This window comes from Serinus canaria, chromosome 2 (assembly GCF_022539315.1).
Source record: "Serinus canaria isolate serCan28SL12 chromosome 2, serCan2020, whole genome shotgun sequence".
Taxonomy (NCBI): Eukaryota; Metazoa; Chordata; class Aves; order Passeriformes; family Fringillidae; genus Serinus; species Serinus canaria.
Genome location: NC_066315.1, coordinates 149,383,911 through 149,402,835, shown reverse-complemented (window position 1 = coordinate 149,402,835; position 18,925 = coordinate 149,383,911). Strand labels below are relative to the sequence as shown.

The following is an 18,925-nucleotide window of genomic DNA, read 5'->3' as shown; positions in this document are numbered from 1 at the left end:
AGTCTTCAATACAGCTTTTCCTCAGCATTTCACAGCTTTTGGTTTTGCCCATGGAAAACTTACCTGGCTCACTTTCGGTTTGGCTCGGGTGTGTATCCGTGGGGAAATTTAGCCAGAAGATCATCAAGCAAGAGATTATCACATGAAACAGCAGAAATGGTGGCCCAAATGAGTGGGAAAACACAAATACCACATAAAAATGGTACCTGTAGAGTCATTCAGCCACGCTTGTGCACTGATTTTAACCTCTGTGGCCTCCAGGCAACGTGCTCAGACTCAGCTCTGGGGCCCAGGTGTCTGCACCCACATTTTGGTGACCAGGCTGGCACAAGTCACAGCTCTTGCTAAAAATGAGAGGTTTCTCCTATCATTCCCACTCCTGCATGCTGAGACCTGCTGAAGGCCCACCTGGGGGCAGCTCTGGAAGAGGAAAATGGCAGGACCTGGGAAAGGTCCCCCTGGGGGAGGAGCTGTGTGACAAGACAGCTCTGGAATGTTTGCCATGGCCTGGAAAAATAAAACAACCAACTAAACCCTCAAAGATCTTCCATAAAAATTTCTCTCAGCAGCTCCAGGGAGCTGAGTGTCATCACACTGAGAAGCTGCCCCAGAGGCTGGAGATCCAATTAAACAGCTAAAACACTCCTGCTAATCACTCATCAGCTTTTGAGCCACTTTGGCAGAAGAGGGAAAGGAGATGAAAAAAGATGGGTTTATCCTTGTTTTGAAGGTGGAGGGGATATCTGTGTTATTCTAACACAACTTGCTTGGCCAGCAGTTTTTCAGTGGACAAGTTTCAATTTACCTCCACAGCAAAGAGGAAAATATCAGGGCACTCATCCCTGTTTTGTTCTGCTGTTTTATCAGGATTACAGATGGCCCTTTGTTCAAGGAAAATATGTCTTCCTGCTTTTTTTTTCCCTACTAGAAAATTAAGACCTCAGCTATTCCACAATACCTGGAGAGCTGGTCAGGTATTATTACAAGCTGCTTAAATGCTGAACAATTGAAGATAAAGTTCTTCTCATGGCCAGTTTTTTTTTTCCTTCATTTTTTCTTTTAATTAAAAAAAGAAATTATTAGAATCTATTTAGCTGCAGCTTATAATGAACACTTGGAATAATAACAGTTCCAGGGGAAGAAGAAACATTCTACTCATCCCTAACAAATCTATGAGCAAAAGTCAATATGAAAATAACAGTGACACATTTAAAACAGGATTTTTATTCTGCTTTTAAATCCTCTTATGTTTTGGTGCAGATCAAAGTAAAGAGAAGGAAAAGATACGTGCAAGAAAATTAAAAACCCTTCTTGGGTCAAAAGTGCATCTCCTTAGGCAAAGGCAACAGGGGACAGATTCACTGAGAGGCAACTTCAGAGCCAAGTGAACAGTTTTGGTATGAAGAGATGCAGGTTTATCTTGAAGTAGGACACAGACCTCAAGATGTGCATGGAGAACTCTTCTGGAAAGATTTATTGCTCACATATCCCCTCAAACCCTTTCCAGCACGAAAACATCAAAATGGAGCTCGGCAGTTTGTGTGCAAAGAGGGTCTTGGGACAATTAATCAGAATTAATTTATTTCTATGGAATAAATCAGTTTGTGCTGCCTGACTCTGTGGTACTCTCCTTCCACACTAGGACTTTCCACTGAGCTTAAAATTCCTTCTTCCCAAATAATCTGAGCTGAACTAAGCCCATTGCAGTTTGGAGGAAAAATTGACTGGGAATGCAATGGAAAAAGGACATGAAGACAAGTGAAATTTATTGAATCACAGCCCCTTCAGGGCTTTTTTTTTTTCACTTAGGATTGGCTTTGCTGAATTGTTGTGTTCCAGAAAAAGTGAAGTAAATAATGAGTAAAAACTGATTAATTCTTCACTGCTGCACTCCATGCCATGGAAATCCAACCCAGTCTCCATGGTTCTCCACCCCATCCCACCCCCTGCCACCACAACTTCAGGAGATCTAACATGAAAAGAACCAAAGTTTTGCTTCTGGGGAAGATCAAGGGAAGATGTTACATGCCCCTGCTCAGTGCTGATGAGGTTGGCCCTGGAAAACAGAATCTTCCCCCTCTCACCACTTCAAGAAGCCTGCAGAAGAACAAAACAGGTCCCATGGACAGCCTGGAAGATGGTTAGGGATGAGGAAGGATGTCCTGCAAAGAGAATCTGGGGAACTGGGTCCCTCCTAGTTTATCCAGCATAGGGGGGACACATCAGGGAGGGTTTTTGCCTTTTGTCCCATGTGTTCCCATGGTCAAAGAGTGACCAGCCCTGCAGATGCCCCTCTCCCACTCCCAGTGCCATCTCTTCCTTCACACGCCAAGGCTGGTGTGGCCCTTCCTCCAACTCCACTCAGGCACACCCCAATCCCACAGCTGGACTTTTGACTTTGTTTCAGGACCAGCTTCCAGGTCCTTGCATTTCTACTCTCCCTGCCACAAGCCACAGCTGAGTCATGACTACAAAGTCACCACCAAGCATGGGGGACACAGATTAAATATCCCTAGTATGGGCAAACCTCAGAGGGAATTCAGCAAATGTGAGTCAAGGAGATGGAATTCAACATACCAGGTTTCATTAAAAAAAAAAAAAATCTAAGCCTAATTGCAACATATTTTAAATTTATGGAAATGTTAAAAAATGCATGAAATCATTTTAGCCCTTATTAGAGGAATACATTTGTGTCCCTTTATTTGAACTTCCCCCTTATCAGGAGATACTTCCCATCCTTTGAAGACAGTTGAACTTTCCTTAGTTATTTGGCTAGTCAGAGGAGTTATTCAAACATTCTCTATTCTGAATTTGAAATAAAAAGGGAATAATAAAATAAAAAGGGAATAATTATAACCAGCCATTTGCTTGCATTTATTGGGCTGAGCTGTGTATGCATTTGGCTTTGTCTCTTCATCCCCCTCTCAACACAGCTTAAAGCAATAGAAGAACTGGGGATGAAAGTGCTGGAGGTTCAGCACCTCAACCCATCAGTATCTGATGGTGTGGGCACTCTGTGTCCTGTTCCCTGGAGAAAAGGATCTGGAAAGAGGATGCATTACAAGGGGAGAGTGGAGCACACACCGAAGCCTTTGCATCACTCAATTCCTGTCTAGCAGCCAGATCTTTCTCTGAATCTTATCACCAGGGGCTTTCATTTGTAAAAGAAAGGGGCAGGGTCACTGCTCTTGAACTAAACCAAGAAGAAGCAAGATTCACATCTCTCTCAGCTTTAATTATTTGGGAGAACTGTAAAAAAAAAAAAATGCCTGTAAGGACGTGGCACCAGGATAAGAAAACCTGACGTAAGCCTGCTTACAGATTCCTATAAATTCTTTGGGCTGAAAGCCTGGAAGGTGCAGGAAGACTGTGCCAGCACGTGTGCGTGTGCATGCGAGACAGGCAGGGACAGGCAGGGCCATGCACAGCCGAATCCACACATTCCCCTGGGCTCCCTGCTCCAACACAGCCCTGGGGCAGCTTCCCCGAGCTTCTGCAGCACCCTCCATCCTCGATGGGGATGAGGCCATCCTCCTCCTCCTCCCGGGAGCCGCGCGTGCAAGGGAACATGCCTCCACTTACTATTGCAAGCCTTCCTATTGCACAGCCGTCCTTCCTCCAGCACTCCCTCGCAGGCCAGGCCCTCGTTGGGAAGGGGCTTGCAGGAGCGCATGCGGGTCTGCAGGCCGCCCCCGCAGTCCTTGGTGCAGTCGCCCCAAGCCGACCAGGAGTTCCAACCACCTGGGCAAGATCCAGAAAAGCCCCGTCAGCCTCCGTCAGAGCCCAGAGCCCAGAGGCAGAGCAGACCCTGCCGTGTACCAGCTGCCAAGACTCAAAACTGGGGTGTCTCTAAAAGTGGTGGGACTGGACGCTGCAGGGTAGCCCAATGTCCTGGGTTGACTATATGATGCTTTTATCCCCAGTCATCTTGGTCTGTTTATGCTGAATAATAAGTTTAGATTGTTTAAGGCTTGTTCCAAGAGTGAAAGGGGGAGAGAAGAAGCGTGCAGGTTGTTTTCAGACACTGCGCTCACTCCTCCGCATTCCTGCTCCTGGACTGTGTTGTCTGTGGATGGACAGACAACAGGACAGAGCTCTCCTTTGTTTTAGTTAGTTTTAGCTAGCTGAGACAAAGAAGTTCCCTGCACTGTGGGGTTTTTTTCCCTTTTCTTTGGACTTATTTAAGCCTGCTCTGGACTGAACACCCAGCAGAGCAGCGGCAGCTCCACCTGTGGCCCACCAGGCTGGGCCTGGGCCGCGACATTTCCAGGGCCGGAGGGGGGATTTTCTGAGTTTTTCGTCTCTTTTGGAGCAGCAAGGGGTTTTAATGTTTAATATTGTTTAGGTTTTACTGTTAATAAACAGGTTTTCTCCACTTTTATCCAAGGAGGTATTTTTCTCCCGGACCAGCTGTGGGGAGGAGCCAATTGAACCTGCTTTCCTAGAGGATCCCCTCTGGGGGGTTCTCTCCAAAATTTGCCTGGAACCACGACACCCAGAAAGCCAAGCAGGGGAAGGGAGAAGCATTGCCTGACTTTATGTTGAATTCTCTTTAGTTATTCCTATTTCTAGAGTTTAAGAAGTGTTTGGACAATGCCTTCAGGCACATATTGGGGTTCTTGGGGCTGTCCTGTGCAGAGCCAGGAGCTGGACTTCAGTGATCTTTGGGGGTCCCTTCCACCTCAGGATATTGTGATTCCAACTAGTCCTGTGCTTAGTGTGGCAAAGAGCTCCCCTCTGACAAGACCCTCTGTCCATTTTTGTGTCCTGTTGGTTTCCAACCTCAGAAGACATGAGCAAAAACCACTTCAAGGTACAAATCCACCATCAGTAAGGTTGTGCCCCCTCCTTCTGCCAGCACACAAATACACAATGTGAAGACAAGGAAGGTGAGAGGGGATAAGGTTCTACCACCCATATTCCCCAAAAAAAGACATTTCCTTTCTTCACACTGCAGACTCCACCAGCCACAGAGAGGCACTGCTCTCTGGGACAGCTTTGGTGGGGGAATAACATGGGAATGACATTCTCCTCCAACACCCTTTGTAGAACCCACAGGGAGCAACCTGTGAGTACCATAAGATGAAGGTGCATTTTTGGCTCCTCTCCCAGGCCATGCTCAGTGCTGGTGTCAGCAACACTCTGCTTTCCTCACAACAATCTACAGCTCTGAAAACTGATGGATCCACCAAACCACCTGGCTGCAGGGGTGATCCTGCTACTTAAGGGAAATTCTGAGCCTCTGCAGCCTTCTCCACCCTGTGTCTTTCCAGCTTCCTGCCAAGAGCAACTGGCCCGGGTGGAACGTCCGTAAATGCTGATGGCAATATGGACTGTGAGGACCATCTGAATCTGGCTGGCCTCCCACAGTCCAAACCCCTGCAGAGAGCACAGCAAGGCTGAGTTTTGGGTTGTAAAAGTCAGCAGGGGGTTCTCCAGTCTTCCAGGTGATGGATAAGCTGTCACATCCCTCAGTGGTCAGTTCACTCCCCATCAGCCACATGAAGCAATCTAAAATCTGCTGAAATAAGCCCTGGCTCCACTGTTCTGCACCATCGTTTGCCCACCTCATGTGGAGGAGCAGAGGTGGCCCTTCAGCCCAGAGGTGGCCACTTTCACATGGCTGCTCTTCCTGCTGTGAATTCTCTCATTACCCACAGCTACCCTTGGAGATGTTTCAGGTCCAGGGAATTCAGCTCTGTGCTGTGCTCAGGCACAGATGAGGAAAACGAGCTAAAGATGCAGGGTTTTTTGAAGACAGGAGACACTGGGAAAATTCTTGTTTTTAAAATATAAATTAAATAACCCACCCCCCCTCTTTTTCTTTTTTCCCCCTTACCAACAGACAGAGAATTCAGAGATGCAGATGATGCACTTCAGCTGACTCAGCCTCCCTGAATTGCTATTTATGAGACTGTGGCTGTACTCTGAGCTCTGGGCTCTGCTGGTCCCTACACAGGACACCAACCCTTCTGGAAAAATGAGCCTAACTAGGTGCCAGATCATAATTTAGGGACATTATTAGCACCCTCTTGCACAGGGATGGGCAAATACTCATCCATTTACACAGCAAAAACCCACCAGTTCAGACTCTGCTTCCTCCAGCCTGGTTGTGGTTCAACTTTTCCCTCCAAGGCAAAGTGAAAATAAACACAGGCTCAGCAACATTCCCTCTGCTCATGGCCATAGAAGCTGCTCAGATACTTAATCATGAGAATAACATGGAAAAATGGAGCAGGAAGGAATTGGAGGGCAGTCAACTTGCCAGCAAAATGCCCAGAGATCTTGGAGGCAGCATGGAGGATGGAACTGTTACTGGCACAAAACAAATACTTGACCTTGAAGAAGACTATCTTTCCTTCAAAAGTCACTTTCTGTGCTGGTCACTTTTCTAAAGAGCACAGGAACACAGACTTGTCTTCCATTTCCTTATGGAAGACAGATTGTGTTTCCTTTGTAAGGGAAACCGCTGGTGTAATGGGAGTATCCTGATGCCAGCCTCAAGCTGATCAATAGGATATCTGTAACCAGACACCCTTAGGAGTTAATCAGCTCCTGGCTTGCCCTTTTCAGGATGTCTTTCTTTCATCTTATTCCCTTGCAGTTTAGGAGTGAGGCTGGGAAAGGGAGAAAGCAGCTTCACACAAGCCTTGGCTTGGATTGTGATTTATTTGGGATGGCTTTTGTTGAGACAAAATGCATAATTGCTCCAGTGTCTTTAGAAGTTATTTTATATTGTGTTTGTAAGCAAAATTTGGGCCCAGACTCACTGGCTGTCATTGTGTTCCCAGTTTGATGATGGATTATTCAAACAGTTCTGCATTTTGGGACATGACCCATTATGGCACTGATCCCCTAAAATACAAAGAGAAATTAATGCTGTCTGGTCTCACTGCAGGAAAGGGGGAGGAATAATGAAGGTGCCAGTGTTTGAGTTCTTAAATCACAGTATCACGGAATCATGGAATGGTTTGGGCTGGAAGACACCTCAGAGGTCATCTCATTCCATCCCCTGCCATGGGTGGGAACACCTTACACCAGCCCAGATTGCTGCAAGCCCCATCCAACCTGGCCTTGGGCACTTTCAGGGATGGGGCAGCTGCAGCTTCTTTGAAAAACCTTTGCCAGGACTTCACCACCCTCATAAGGAAGAATTTCTTCCTGATATCCAAGCCAAACCTCCTTTCTTTCATTTTGAAGCCATTCCCTTTTTTTCCTGTCACTCCAGGCCTTTGTAAATATTCTCTCTCCATGTTTCTTGTAGGCTTCCTTCAGGTACTGGAAAGCCACAATTAGGTAACCCTAAAGATTCTTTTATCCAGGTTGAACAATCCCAGTTCTCTCAGCCTTCCATCACAGCAGAGCTGCTCCATCCCTCTGAACCCCCTGGTGCCTCCTCTGGACTTCTCCAACATCTCCATGCCCTTCCTGAGCTGGGTCCCAGGGCTGGAGTCAGCTCTGCACGTGGGGTCTCACCTGAGCAGAGCAGAGCAGAGCAGAGCAGAAGGGGTAACTCTTACTCTGCTTATCCTCAGCAATGGGAGAACCAGGCAAAATAAGATAAAAACTGTCATGATCTCAATCCTTAACTGGAATGAGATCAGTTTATGAGACTGAGCTCTGATAACTTCCTTCCTCTCCTTACTCCTCAGTTTCCATCCCATTTGTGAGTGCTAAAGAGGAGCTAGAGAACTACCAGGGCACTTAGTAAATCAACCCAGGCATTTACAGCCAAGACAAAGGTATTCCCCACTTTATGGAGTGGTCCTTTTTTATCATCAGGTTGTACCATGGTCCTGACAAATTAAATGCTGCATGTTATTTATCTTGTTTATTGGCTGTCAGATAAACCTTTTGAAATTCTCCTTCTTTTCCTGGGTCTAGTCCTTCACTGCTTCAAGTGATTTGTCTTTTTTAGTGGAGCTGTAAACAAGTGGTTAAGGGTCTATTATATGAAGTTATTCCTATCCCACATTTCAAGGGGGGGAAATGCTGTGCCATGAGGAAAACACAGGGTTCTTGTGCCCACTGCTGCATCTGGCTTCTGGAAAGGAGTGGATGAGGGAGCTGGGGGGGAGGTCAGCCTGGAGAAAAAGGCTGAAGGGAGACCTCATCTCTCCCTACAACTCCCTGGCAGGAGCTTGTAGTGAGGTGGGTGTCAGCCAAGTAACAAGTGACAGGATGAAACAGCCTCAAGATGTGCCAGGGGGGAGTTTGAGATTATTTATTTGGAAAAATTTTTTCACAGAAAGGGTTGTTAAGCACTCGAACAAGCTGCATAGGGAAGAGGTGGGGTCAGAATCCCTCTGAGTGTTCAAACAAGGTGTGGATGGGGCACTTGAGGACACGGTGGTGGTGAACATGGTGGTTGGGCTTGGTGATCTTTTCCAACCTTAATGATTCCATGGTTCTATGAAAAGAATGATCTACAATGGCCGTGGTGTCACACAGATGCTTTCAGCCCAATGCAGGAGCTGCAGAAGGGACACAAGTGTGATATGGTCCCTGCAGAGGCTGCACAGCTGCCCCATCCCTCAGTCCATCACTCAGTCTCTGCTGGCTGAGCTGACACAGACACCCCAACCTCTATAAAACCTTCATCCCCACGTGCCCACCACACAATCCCTTGCTCTGCCCCTTCTTCCATTTCAAGCATGGGAAGCTTGGAATCCACATGAAATGTAGTGCAGGCTCGCTCTGAAGTTAATGGGACCCTTTGCAGGCAGCCCCTGCTACCCCTGGAGTCCTGTTCCACGAGCTCTCAGCAAACTGCTGCTCCTGCTGATCGATGCGGGTTGAGTTGCCATCTGTCCTTAATCCACAAATAATGAGGCTGCTGCAACTGCTCTATAAAGGATTTTGCTTTTCAAAGGCACAGAATCCTCCCAAGGTCGCACACCCAACCCGTTCCCACTTTATGAAGTTTTTCTCAGCTATGGCCTCATAGAACCAAGGAGTTCTCTCACTTTGCCCTTTATGCCCCTAAACTGGAGGAGCTGTGGCTCATGCCTCCAGCTCCAGAGGTTCCCACCACAATCAGCAGTTGTCATCTTGATCATACAGCCAGGTTTAACTTGTATTTTTTATTTTTGGAGAGCAGCCCAAGCTCCTAGAATGTGTTTTACCGAAGGTGGCTGTTGCATCTGAGGCTCACGGCTGGTCTGAGTGCCTGTCATTCAGGGAGGCCTTTAATCCAGTTTCTAAAGAGTTTTTTGATCCTCCTCAGTCAATTCTTATCATGTCCATGGACTAAAACAAATTACTTTTCATGCAAGGCTGACCCAATGCATTTTAATTCTCCAGTTAAATGGAGAAAATTCCAAGGTGGTTTACATCAGCCAGCAAGATCATATTTGGCATTTCTCATTCTGAATCTTAAGCACAGATTCCAAAAGAATGGGTCTTTCCTACTGCAAATTAACTGAGAGGACTCCACTTAGACACCTCATCCAAACACCCTTGATCTTCAGGAAGATGTGCATCCTGATCTGGAGTTTATCTTCGCAGCTGACAGCTGCAATGTGTCTCAGATGCCAGTCACTCGATCATGCCTTTTAATTTAACAGCAATCCCTTCAATTAGATGGCAGTGACAACAGCAAAAACTAAAAACCTACATGAGACAATCAATAAAATACAGCAAAAGGGGCTTTGCTGATACTCCACATCCAACTCCGATTTTGCTTTTTTGGATTTAGCCTCTCACTGACCCCAGCTGAAGATGCATCTTGTTGGCAGCTGTCTCCAACTTGGTAGGTCAGGGCATTTTGTGTCTGAAAAACATGTCCAGACTGCAAAAACCCCACCAGATCTCTGTGTGCTACCACTGGGAATATTTGAAGTGGAATTTATATTACAGTTTCTGAATCATCTCAATTAGCAAATGAGGGGGGAAATGTAATTTCTTATGTAAATAGTGAGGAAGGATACTGAAGGGAGATCAAGAGTGAGATTGTCTTATAACATTTGAATCCTGAATTTGTTACACAATGGGACAAATCAGGGAGCTGCTCCTTTATCACTCTCCTTACTACTGTGCTGGAAAAGAGCAAGTCCAGAAGGGGTTATTGAGAAGACATCCTTCTATTACACCAACCTGTGATTGCTCTCTGGAAAGTCATACATTCAGTCTGTTCTTTCTGAGGGAAAAAAAGGAGAGAAATCTTCCAGGGGGATGTCCCCTCCTTGTGCCCCATGTGATGAAAGCCACAGCAGCACGAGGGAGTTGCTCCAGTGGTTTCTTCTTTGCCCTTTCCAATATAAATCCCTTGGAACACTTTGCTGTTTTGCAGATTGTGGACATTAATATAAAAACCAATGCCCCAAGATCTCTAAAAAGCAAAATCATTCATTGCAAGGACATGCAGTTATAGGACAATGGGGAATGGCTTTAAGCTGAAAGAGGGTAGATTTAGATTAGATAACAGGAAGGAATCTTTACTGTGAGGATGGTGAGGATAATGAGGCCCTGGCACAGATTTTCCAGGGAAGTTGTGGCTGCCCCATCCCTGGAAGTTTTCAAGTACAGGTTGGACAGGGCTTGGAGCAACCTGGGATGGTGGAAGATGTCTCTGAACAAGAAAGGAGGCTTGGAATGAGGTGATCTTCAAGACCTCTTGCAAACCAAACCATTCCATGGTCATTTGACTTTTCTTCATGGAAAGGAGGTCGGTGAGGGGAGAAAAATTATAAACATGCATTAAAAGTTGATGAGCTTCAGGGCAAGGTAACCAGGGACTGACTGCTCCTTGAGTTTTCCAGAACTGGAATTGAGGGGTGTCAAATGAAATGGGCAGGAGGCAGGTGCAAAACCAGTCAAGGACATAATTTACAGACACAGAGCAGTGTCAAACGGTGCAATGCTTTCACAGCAGGAAAAGGCACCAAAGTTTCCATGAATATAAAACCTAACTGGGGAGATGCATGAAAGACAAACCCATAAATGGTAATAGATACAGAGCCAGCAGCTCTTTTCCAGAAGTTCCCTGGGCTTCATGCTGCTGAGCTGTAAAAAGTTGGAAAGGACCTTCAGGATCATCAAGTCCAACCTCTGACCTTCTTGACCAAATCACAGCACTGAGTGCCACATCCAATCATTTCTTGAACACTTCCAGGGATGGTAATTCCATCACCTCCCTTGGCAGCCCATTCCAATGTCTGACAAGCCTTTCAGTGAGGAAATTCTTCCTGATCTCCAGCAAGAATCTCTGCTGGCACATTCTCTCTTCTCCTGTTGCTGGTTGCCTGGGAGAAGATGTCGAGCCCCACTTGGCCACAACCTCCTCTCAGGCTGTCTGGATGTTGTATGTTTGTCTTGTTCTGCTATTTTCCCTTGCTAGCCACTGCTAATGGAGGATATTGGGCCAAAAAAACCCTCATCTGGCCAACAAGAATGTTCCGGTTACTTTCCCAGTTGCTTGGCCTTTTCCTACCTTGACTTTAACCCTGTGACTCTCCTTCATGGAGAGGTGGTCAGGGCACAGCCAGCTCCACGTCAGGTCAGTATTACCCACCACCAAAATTACCAAAATCTGCTCAGGTCACTCACTTCTGGGCACCCAAATAAATGATGTGATTTTTCAAAGCTGCTGAGTGGCCAAAGCTGCCACTGACTCCCACAGCATTCCCCAGTCCCTGAAAATGAAGGTAACGAGGTCAAATCTGGACAATCATTTAGGACCAGCTTCAATCTCCCTCTGCTCTACAAATCACTTAAGGAGGATGGAAATGAGGCCAGTGTGCAGCTTTCAAGGAAACCCAGCATAAAGCTGTGCTTATTACATGAATCCCTGCAAATGAAACACTAGGGATAAAGAGAGATTATTTATGTGGAAATGGTGGGGGAGGTGGGCAGGGAAATGAGAAAGGGAATGTTTAGTCTGGAACAGGAGATCAAATAAAACCATGGAAGAATCTTCCCATAAGAAAGCCATAGAGGCCTAATCACTTAACTCATTTCAAAGCAGAGCAGGCAAAATATCAGAGAACAGACTTGTGAGGAGAAATCCAGCCTGCACCACCAGGGAGGAATGAAATGCTTCTCCACCCTGAACCTCTCTGAATTTGTATAAATCACGCCAGAGCTGGGTTCATGCACTGTTTGCTTCTTCACGTTGCTGCAGACCCCAAAGCACAGAGGGGACAGATCAGCTCAGCCACATGCGTCTCCCCATGGTCAGGAAGATATGATCCCATTAAAATCTAACTGTGCAACACAAGCTGAGTGGAACCTTCCCTGACACCAGGATCACTATCTATTTTCATAAAAAGCAGTCAAAAGAGGACATTTGTGAAATTTCCTTTCATGTCTTTACATGATCTGCTGGGGATGTGGTTTTTTTTGTGGGCTTGGCAGTGCTGGGTTAATGGCTGGGCTCACTGATCTTAGACTGTGTTGGCTTTTCCAACTTAAACAATTCAATGATTCTCTGTTCCATCTTTCCTGGCTGGAAGGGCCAAGGTTTTCACCTATAAAACACTTGCAGAACACTGCATAAACCCATAAATGTAATAAAATGCAACACCCAGGGCTCTGCAAGCCTGTGCAATTCCATCTTGTTTCCTGAACAGCATTTCCAGCTGAAGAATTCCTGTGGTCCCCAACACTGCAGTTTCTCACTCCTCCTCAAGCTGTCACATATTTCTTCTTGCAAGAGCACTGCAAGGCAGGGCTGTGCCAGTATTGTTTCTGCAGGATGAGCTGAGGAGGTTTTGTAAAGCTAAAAGACTTGCCTGTGGTATCTTTACAACACTGAGAGTCAAATTGTCTTCAGCTGAACATCTTCCAGGAGGACAGGGAGAAAATCACCCTGGGGGGGGGACAACCCAGGAGCCAAGTGTCCCCTCTCAGAGCAGTTCTGAGGAGGACACCACACAATTTGTGTCACCCAGCACTGCTGGCTCCATGAACAACTCCCAAAACAGAGCCAGAAAGGCAGCACCTTTGCACTATTAAACCAAATACTTAATGCAAAAACTCCATAGGTTTTGATAAGCACAGCCAATCCCTCTTCATACAGAGATGTGGATTTTGCCTGGAGGGGAACAGAGGTGGCTAAAAACCACATGGAAGTGTTTTTTGTGAGGTCACCTCTGAGGCAGGCTGGGGAACAAGCAGGTTGTCAGCTGGCATTTCTCCTGCCAGGGTCCTTTCCTTCTCTGAGCTGTAAGATACACTCACACTGCAGAGGAAGATGCTAATCCAGGCTGCCTCTGTCATTCCCAGCTCTGCACTTGACACCTTGTTTATGTTTTCCACTGCAGAAAGGAGCAGGTTTCAGGCTTCTCTCTGTGCCTCTGCCTCCTTCCAAGTCCCCTCATTAAGAGGGGGCAGGCAGAATGGCTGGGTCATGTAACACATGGGTGAGATGAGGGAGAATTTGGAGGAAGTCGAATCACAGAATAGTAGAATGTTTTGGTTTGAAGGAAGCTTAAATATCATTGAGTTCCAACCCCTCTGCTATGGCCAGGGACACTTCCCACTATCCCATGTTGCTCAGAGCCTCATCCAACATGGATTTGAATACTTCCAGAGATGGGACGGCCACAAATTCTCGGGGCATTCTATGCCAGGGGCTCACCACTCTCCGAGTGGAGAATATCATCCTAAATTCCACAATTCCTTCAGTCCCAGGAGAAGGCAGGGATATGTTCAAGCCATTGGAGGCACCCAAATGAGAAGTTCCTTTCAGGCTCTTTAATGACACCTTTAGGAGGCAGCAGCTGCAGTTCTGCATCTGGGATAATCACCACGTGATATCCAACATGCCTTGGAACCAAGGACAAGAAATCAATCAACCTTTACCAGCATTATACTGACAAGGTTAATATTGATCTTTTGACATTAAGGTGTGGTATGAGAGTCCTTAGCATCATTGCTGGGAATCTGAAGCTGTGGCACTATAAAACAGACTGCAGGCACAGCAATTTGCTCACAGATCCCTCAGAGACCCTGGATTAGAATGAATAAAGCAATTCTCCAGCCTGATTTGTAATTGACCGTTCCCAAAGTCATCGCCTTTTCTATCAGTGGAGAGAGGAGATTATTCAAACGTGTCTGTCCCTTCAAAGTTCCAGGGTGGCACAAGGAAATGCCAATGGAATTTGTGTGGTCCTGCAGGCAGCAGAGTTGTGGTCTCAGCCTGTGTTTTTAGCCTGAAAACTAAATAGGAGTTAAGCCCTTGTACTTTATAATGTCTTGATGTAGGACAGACATTGCCTTGCTACAGGTGAGGTCTCCCTCTGATTTCTCCTATAATCACCACTAAAAGAAAACCTTTTCCCCAAAGAAAGCATCTCCACGAGAATTTCTTAACCCTGAGTCTGCTGATCCAGCCCCTCATACTGGTAATCTTCAGCCCTGAGAGATCAAAGTCTTAAAGGCTTAAACCCCTTTGTTCCTAGAGACAAATCTGATGTGAAATTCCCTTGGTCTGAGGTGCTGCTTAAGAAAAGAAAGGCAGAGAATCCAGCGATTAAATCATCACAGATGAGGAGATGACACCGAGGCTCAGCATTTACCCAGGAATTTGTAAATGACTTTTCCTGTTGTTCCCATTTGCCATTTATATTCCAGCAGTGTTAAGAGGCCTTGAGTAAAATGAGACTCGCTCTGGGATTGGCACTCCTTGGGCAAAACAGGCACAGACAGCCCTTGATCCTGTGAGCCTGCTCTAGGCAGTGCCTAATCACTGCTGTGATTGGAGCTGCAGAGCCAGGGAGGCAAGTGTGTGTGGAGAGGGGAGAGAGGAGTGGGTTGAGTAACAGATATACAGGGATCCAGGCCACTTTACAAATTATTGACCCTACTTAATTGCTAATCATCATGTGCATTAGCTTTTTTTTTTTTTTTTTCTATGAGGGAAGGCAGAAAAATATCCCTGTGTTACAAGACTGTCTGAGCCAATAGGAGGGTCCTGGGTGGGCCAAGGGTGGTGTTTTCCTCCCAGCACATTCCCCAGATTGACTGGAAATTAATCTATGTGAGAAGAGAGGATGGAGACAGATGGTGGAAGATTTCCCTGCCTCATTTTTCCCTTTCGGCACCCTTGGTGCTCGGAGGAGTCAGGAGTGGTTGGGTTATCCTGGATTGCCAGGACTGTTCAGGATGGAGAGCCAGAGCACCAGGTGATTCCCTTTCCTATAACACTCCATGAAAAGAGGAACATGGCTAAATCTCCTTTGGATAACCTCATTGCAGCCTTCCAGTAGTTAAAGAGGGTTTAGAAAGGAGGGAGAGTGAATTCTTTCATGGACAGATAAAGATAGGACAAGTAGGAGTGGTTTTAAAGTCATAGAGGAGAGATTTAGATGAGATATTAAGAAGAAATTCTTCACTCAGAGTGTGGTGAGACACTGGCAAAGGTTGGCAAGAGAAGCTGCAGCTGTCCCATCCCTGGAAGTGCCCAAGGCCAGGTTGAATGAGGTTTGGAGCAATCTGGGATAGTGGAAGGTTCTGTCCCATGGCAGGGGTGGAACTGGGTGATCTTTAAGGTCCCTTCCAACCCAAACCATTCTGTGATTCTACCACTGCAATCTCCCCTAGAGATACCAACTGCTTGGCCAGCAATTCTCACTTCACACAAGGCAAACAACCTCTAATAATTGTATCTACTAATAACCAGTGACTGCTGTCTGAGGACTTGTGTCACATTTTTTTTTTCTCTAGGATGGCCCATGAAGGCCAAGAGCAGGAAGCTGGTGAAGGATGGATCTGCCCTGTTTGGCTTCAGAGGCTTCCCAAATGTCTCAGGTTGGATAGGATACAGCTTTTTTTTTTTTTTTTTTTTTTTTTTTTTTTTTTTTTTTTGAGCACATCAGGATGAGCCAAGAGCAGCATCTACTGGCCGAGCTGTTTAGCAAGACCAAGTGTAGATCTGGCACAATCCACAGGTTTTACACATCTGTGAGATATTTTTAGGTTTTACCCAAGCACCAGGATTAGCACCAGCATTTCCCAGCTGTTGCCACCAAAGCAAACATCTCAGCCCTGCACACCTGGTCTTGGCTTTTATCCATCCCTAATGTGAAAATTGCTTTTTAAGCTCACTGTGTCTTGGGTAGCACATCTCAAAAGATGAAAGTATTTGTGTATCTCCATTCCTTCTTAGCAAAGTCCTCCTTGCACTTCTCATTGAGGTTTCCTGGGATAAAACAGGCTAAAGGGGAGTAGCAGCCTATTTATGGACACCATCCTGCAAAAAACTTTCCATGGGGGGTATTCAAGTGATCTAACTCTATAAATTGAAAATAAAGGGTACAAGGAGGCTAAGCCTTTTCTGGTGTCTCCTGGTGGGACCTAAGAGAATGTGTGGACTTCAAAATAGGAGCTCAATAAGAAATGGTGCTGACAATGCTGGGTTATGAGTAAAGGTTATGGGAAGGGGCTTCACCTCTCAAAACTGTCCAAATGTGTCAAATTCATCGTAGTTATCAGCCCTTGGAGTTTTTTATTCTCAATTTGTCTCAAAAGGCAGCATGAGCATGTGTGGGAATGAGAGCGAGATATCAGTAAAGCTACACCCAAAAAATGTTAGCAAGATAAAAAAGGAAATGGAGAGACTGTGAGTTCATCTTATTAAGAAGAGTGAGAAGAAACCCCATGAAAAACAGGCACAGCTCATGTCTCCACCTCTGCAGCCTGGAGCACTCAGCTGTTCAGGCACTGACAGGAGAACAGAGCTCTGAGGAACTCCAAATCAATTGCACATAAAACACAATTTCCCCCCCTCATGAGGGCCATTTCTCCCAGCAGAGCAGGATTTAAAGGGGAGTAACACAAAAGCAGCCTCATCTGTATTCTGAGCTCACTGCAAGATCCCAGACCCCCCCAGACCCCCAGTGCTCTAGCACTGCCAGGTGAGCTACGAACAGCCCAGGTGATTTAGAGCTCTGTGGTGCAGATCTGGCCACTTGGGCACATCATAAATAAAGCAGGAAAATAAGAACTCAAAAAAAAAACCCCAGACTTTATATTTGGCCATGTTGCTAGAAACATCCATTCCTCTCTGCTGATTATAGAAGGAGACCAAATGACCTCCTCAGACACCAAGGATGATTTTAGTCAGAGAAATCCTTCTCTCATCAGGAAGGAGAGATGGCAGAGAACCACAAGTGGTTAAAATGAGCAGGACCCACAGGCCAAAGCTGTATGAAAGGAGAAGGAACAACCCTGCCTGCTGCAGGCAGGTGGTGAACTTGCTCTATCCAGGTGCTCCTCCTGCTCCTGCTGACTCACAGCCACGTCCAGCTGTCCCTTTGGCAGTCCCCTCTCAGGACAGCACCTGCAGGTGTTCTGTGCAGACCAAACTGGAACCAGGGCACCTGAGGTGTGCAGAGAGCTGTGCCACTCTGAAGGGGCAGGACCAGCAGCATCACAGCAGTCTGGATGTCTCATGTCAGAAATCTCATGCATGACCCCAAAAAAGTCATCTTCCCTCTGCCTGGTTTCCAGAGTGGGAGTGTCTCTGATAATGATGGGAAAGAGGATGAAACTGGGAGAGGAAAGACAAATTTTGCTCTTTGTGGCCATGAGCTATGGACATAGAACCCAGCTGGAAACAACCCTGTTGTTTTGAGCCTGTTGTGATCCCACAGCCACAATCTCATCCAGAAAAGGATTGTAACCAGACCCACTTCTTTGGGCAGGTGTGGTACCTGCCCACATAAAACAGTCAAGACAGGTGAGGAAGGTTTTTGTTCTGCTTGATTCTGGTCCATAGATGCTGGAAGGGCTGAGTCTATGTAGGGCATGAAGGAGCCCCTTCATGGGGAGGACAGGAAGGTTCTCACAGGGAAATGAATCACCCAGCTCCTCCAAACTACAGCACGGCCTGGGGTGTGACCCACTGCCAACAGAACCAGGACTAAGGTGGTCATTAAGGTTCATTTTACCTCTTCTTGAGGATGCCTGACCTTGTCCAATGTTTTGTGGTGATTTCCATAACTTCCACCTGGTTTCATGCACGCATTTCTGGACAGGGCTTCAGTGCAGCACTTGTGGGAGAAAAGGGAAAGGCCAGGGGGAGTTTGAGTCTTCCTCCACTCTCTGCCAGAATGATCTCCTGGTTACAGCAACTGGTACATGGAAAGTTATAATGACAAGTGCTTGGGAAAAAGGACTTGTCTTAAACCTAAGAAAAAAAAGATAACTCCAGGCTACAGAAGCCCAGGGGTCTGGTTTCAGCCTGATGCCTCCTGGAAATTATCTATTTCTAGATAAAAAGTGGAATCAAAAAGCTGCTTCCAAGCAGATGGGCTGGTTCTGATCCCTGGCTGAGCAGGCACACGAGGATCCACACAGGTAATGCGTGAGCAGAGGCCAAATAAAGAACAGAACAGCAACCCAGGACAGGAGGGGCACAAGCCTGAAGGGAAAGGTTGAGCTCTGGTGTCTCCCTGAATAATACAAGGCACAAAATATCCTGTTACCAGCCTGGGGAGCAGACAATTAAAACACTACTTGAAGCAAATGTCTCCTGACTCTGGCTCAGAATTTCAATTAGGCTGGGAAGGCTTATTGCACTTAAGTGCAGGTTAGTGACATTTCAGGAAGGAGAGATTGATTGGGAGCTGGGTCACAGCTCAGCAGCGGGGATCATGTCTGGGGGCCTGTCCTTAAAAACAATGTGTGATCTCTGCGTGGCATTTTCCTTGTTTAGCTCGTTTATGTTTCCTTTGAGAATGAATAATCCCAGCAGCCAGAGCTGTGTCCCCTCCTTTCAAACACTGCTTTCTTTTCTTACTCATTTCCTTTTTCAAAGCTCTTTCAGCATCCATAGGTGTCCAAGCAGTATTTCCTCTGGTTCTTCTCTTCCTCCTAAGGTAATTGACCTTTTCTTGTCTCAAGAATCAGGTTCTGACTTGCAGGAAACTTTTTTTTTCTTACTGGTTCACCAGCTTTGCAGAGCCATGAAAAACAGGGGAAT

At 46.3% G+C, this 18,925-nt stretch overlaps 1 protein-coding gene across 1 annotated transcript in view; it reads right to left on the bottom strand.

Annotated features, from left to right (window-relative positions):
• Positions 1-2,080: 2,080 nt before the first annotated feature.
• The window catches only part of LOC127059263 (adhesion G protein-coupled receptor B1-like), a 123,995-nt gene continuing 107,150 nt past the window's right edge, over positions 2,081-18,925 (bottom strand). Inside the window, exons 3-4 of the mRNA XM_050971047.1 lie at positions 3,583-3,741; positions 2,081-2,097 (exon numbers count right to left, since the gene is read on the bottom strand). Of these exons, the coding sequence (XP_050827004.1) occupies positions 2,081-2,097; positions 3,583-3,741 (176 nt within the window). The remainder of the gene's footprint in view (positions 2,098-3,582; positions 3,742-18,925) is intronic.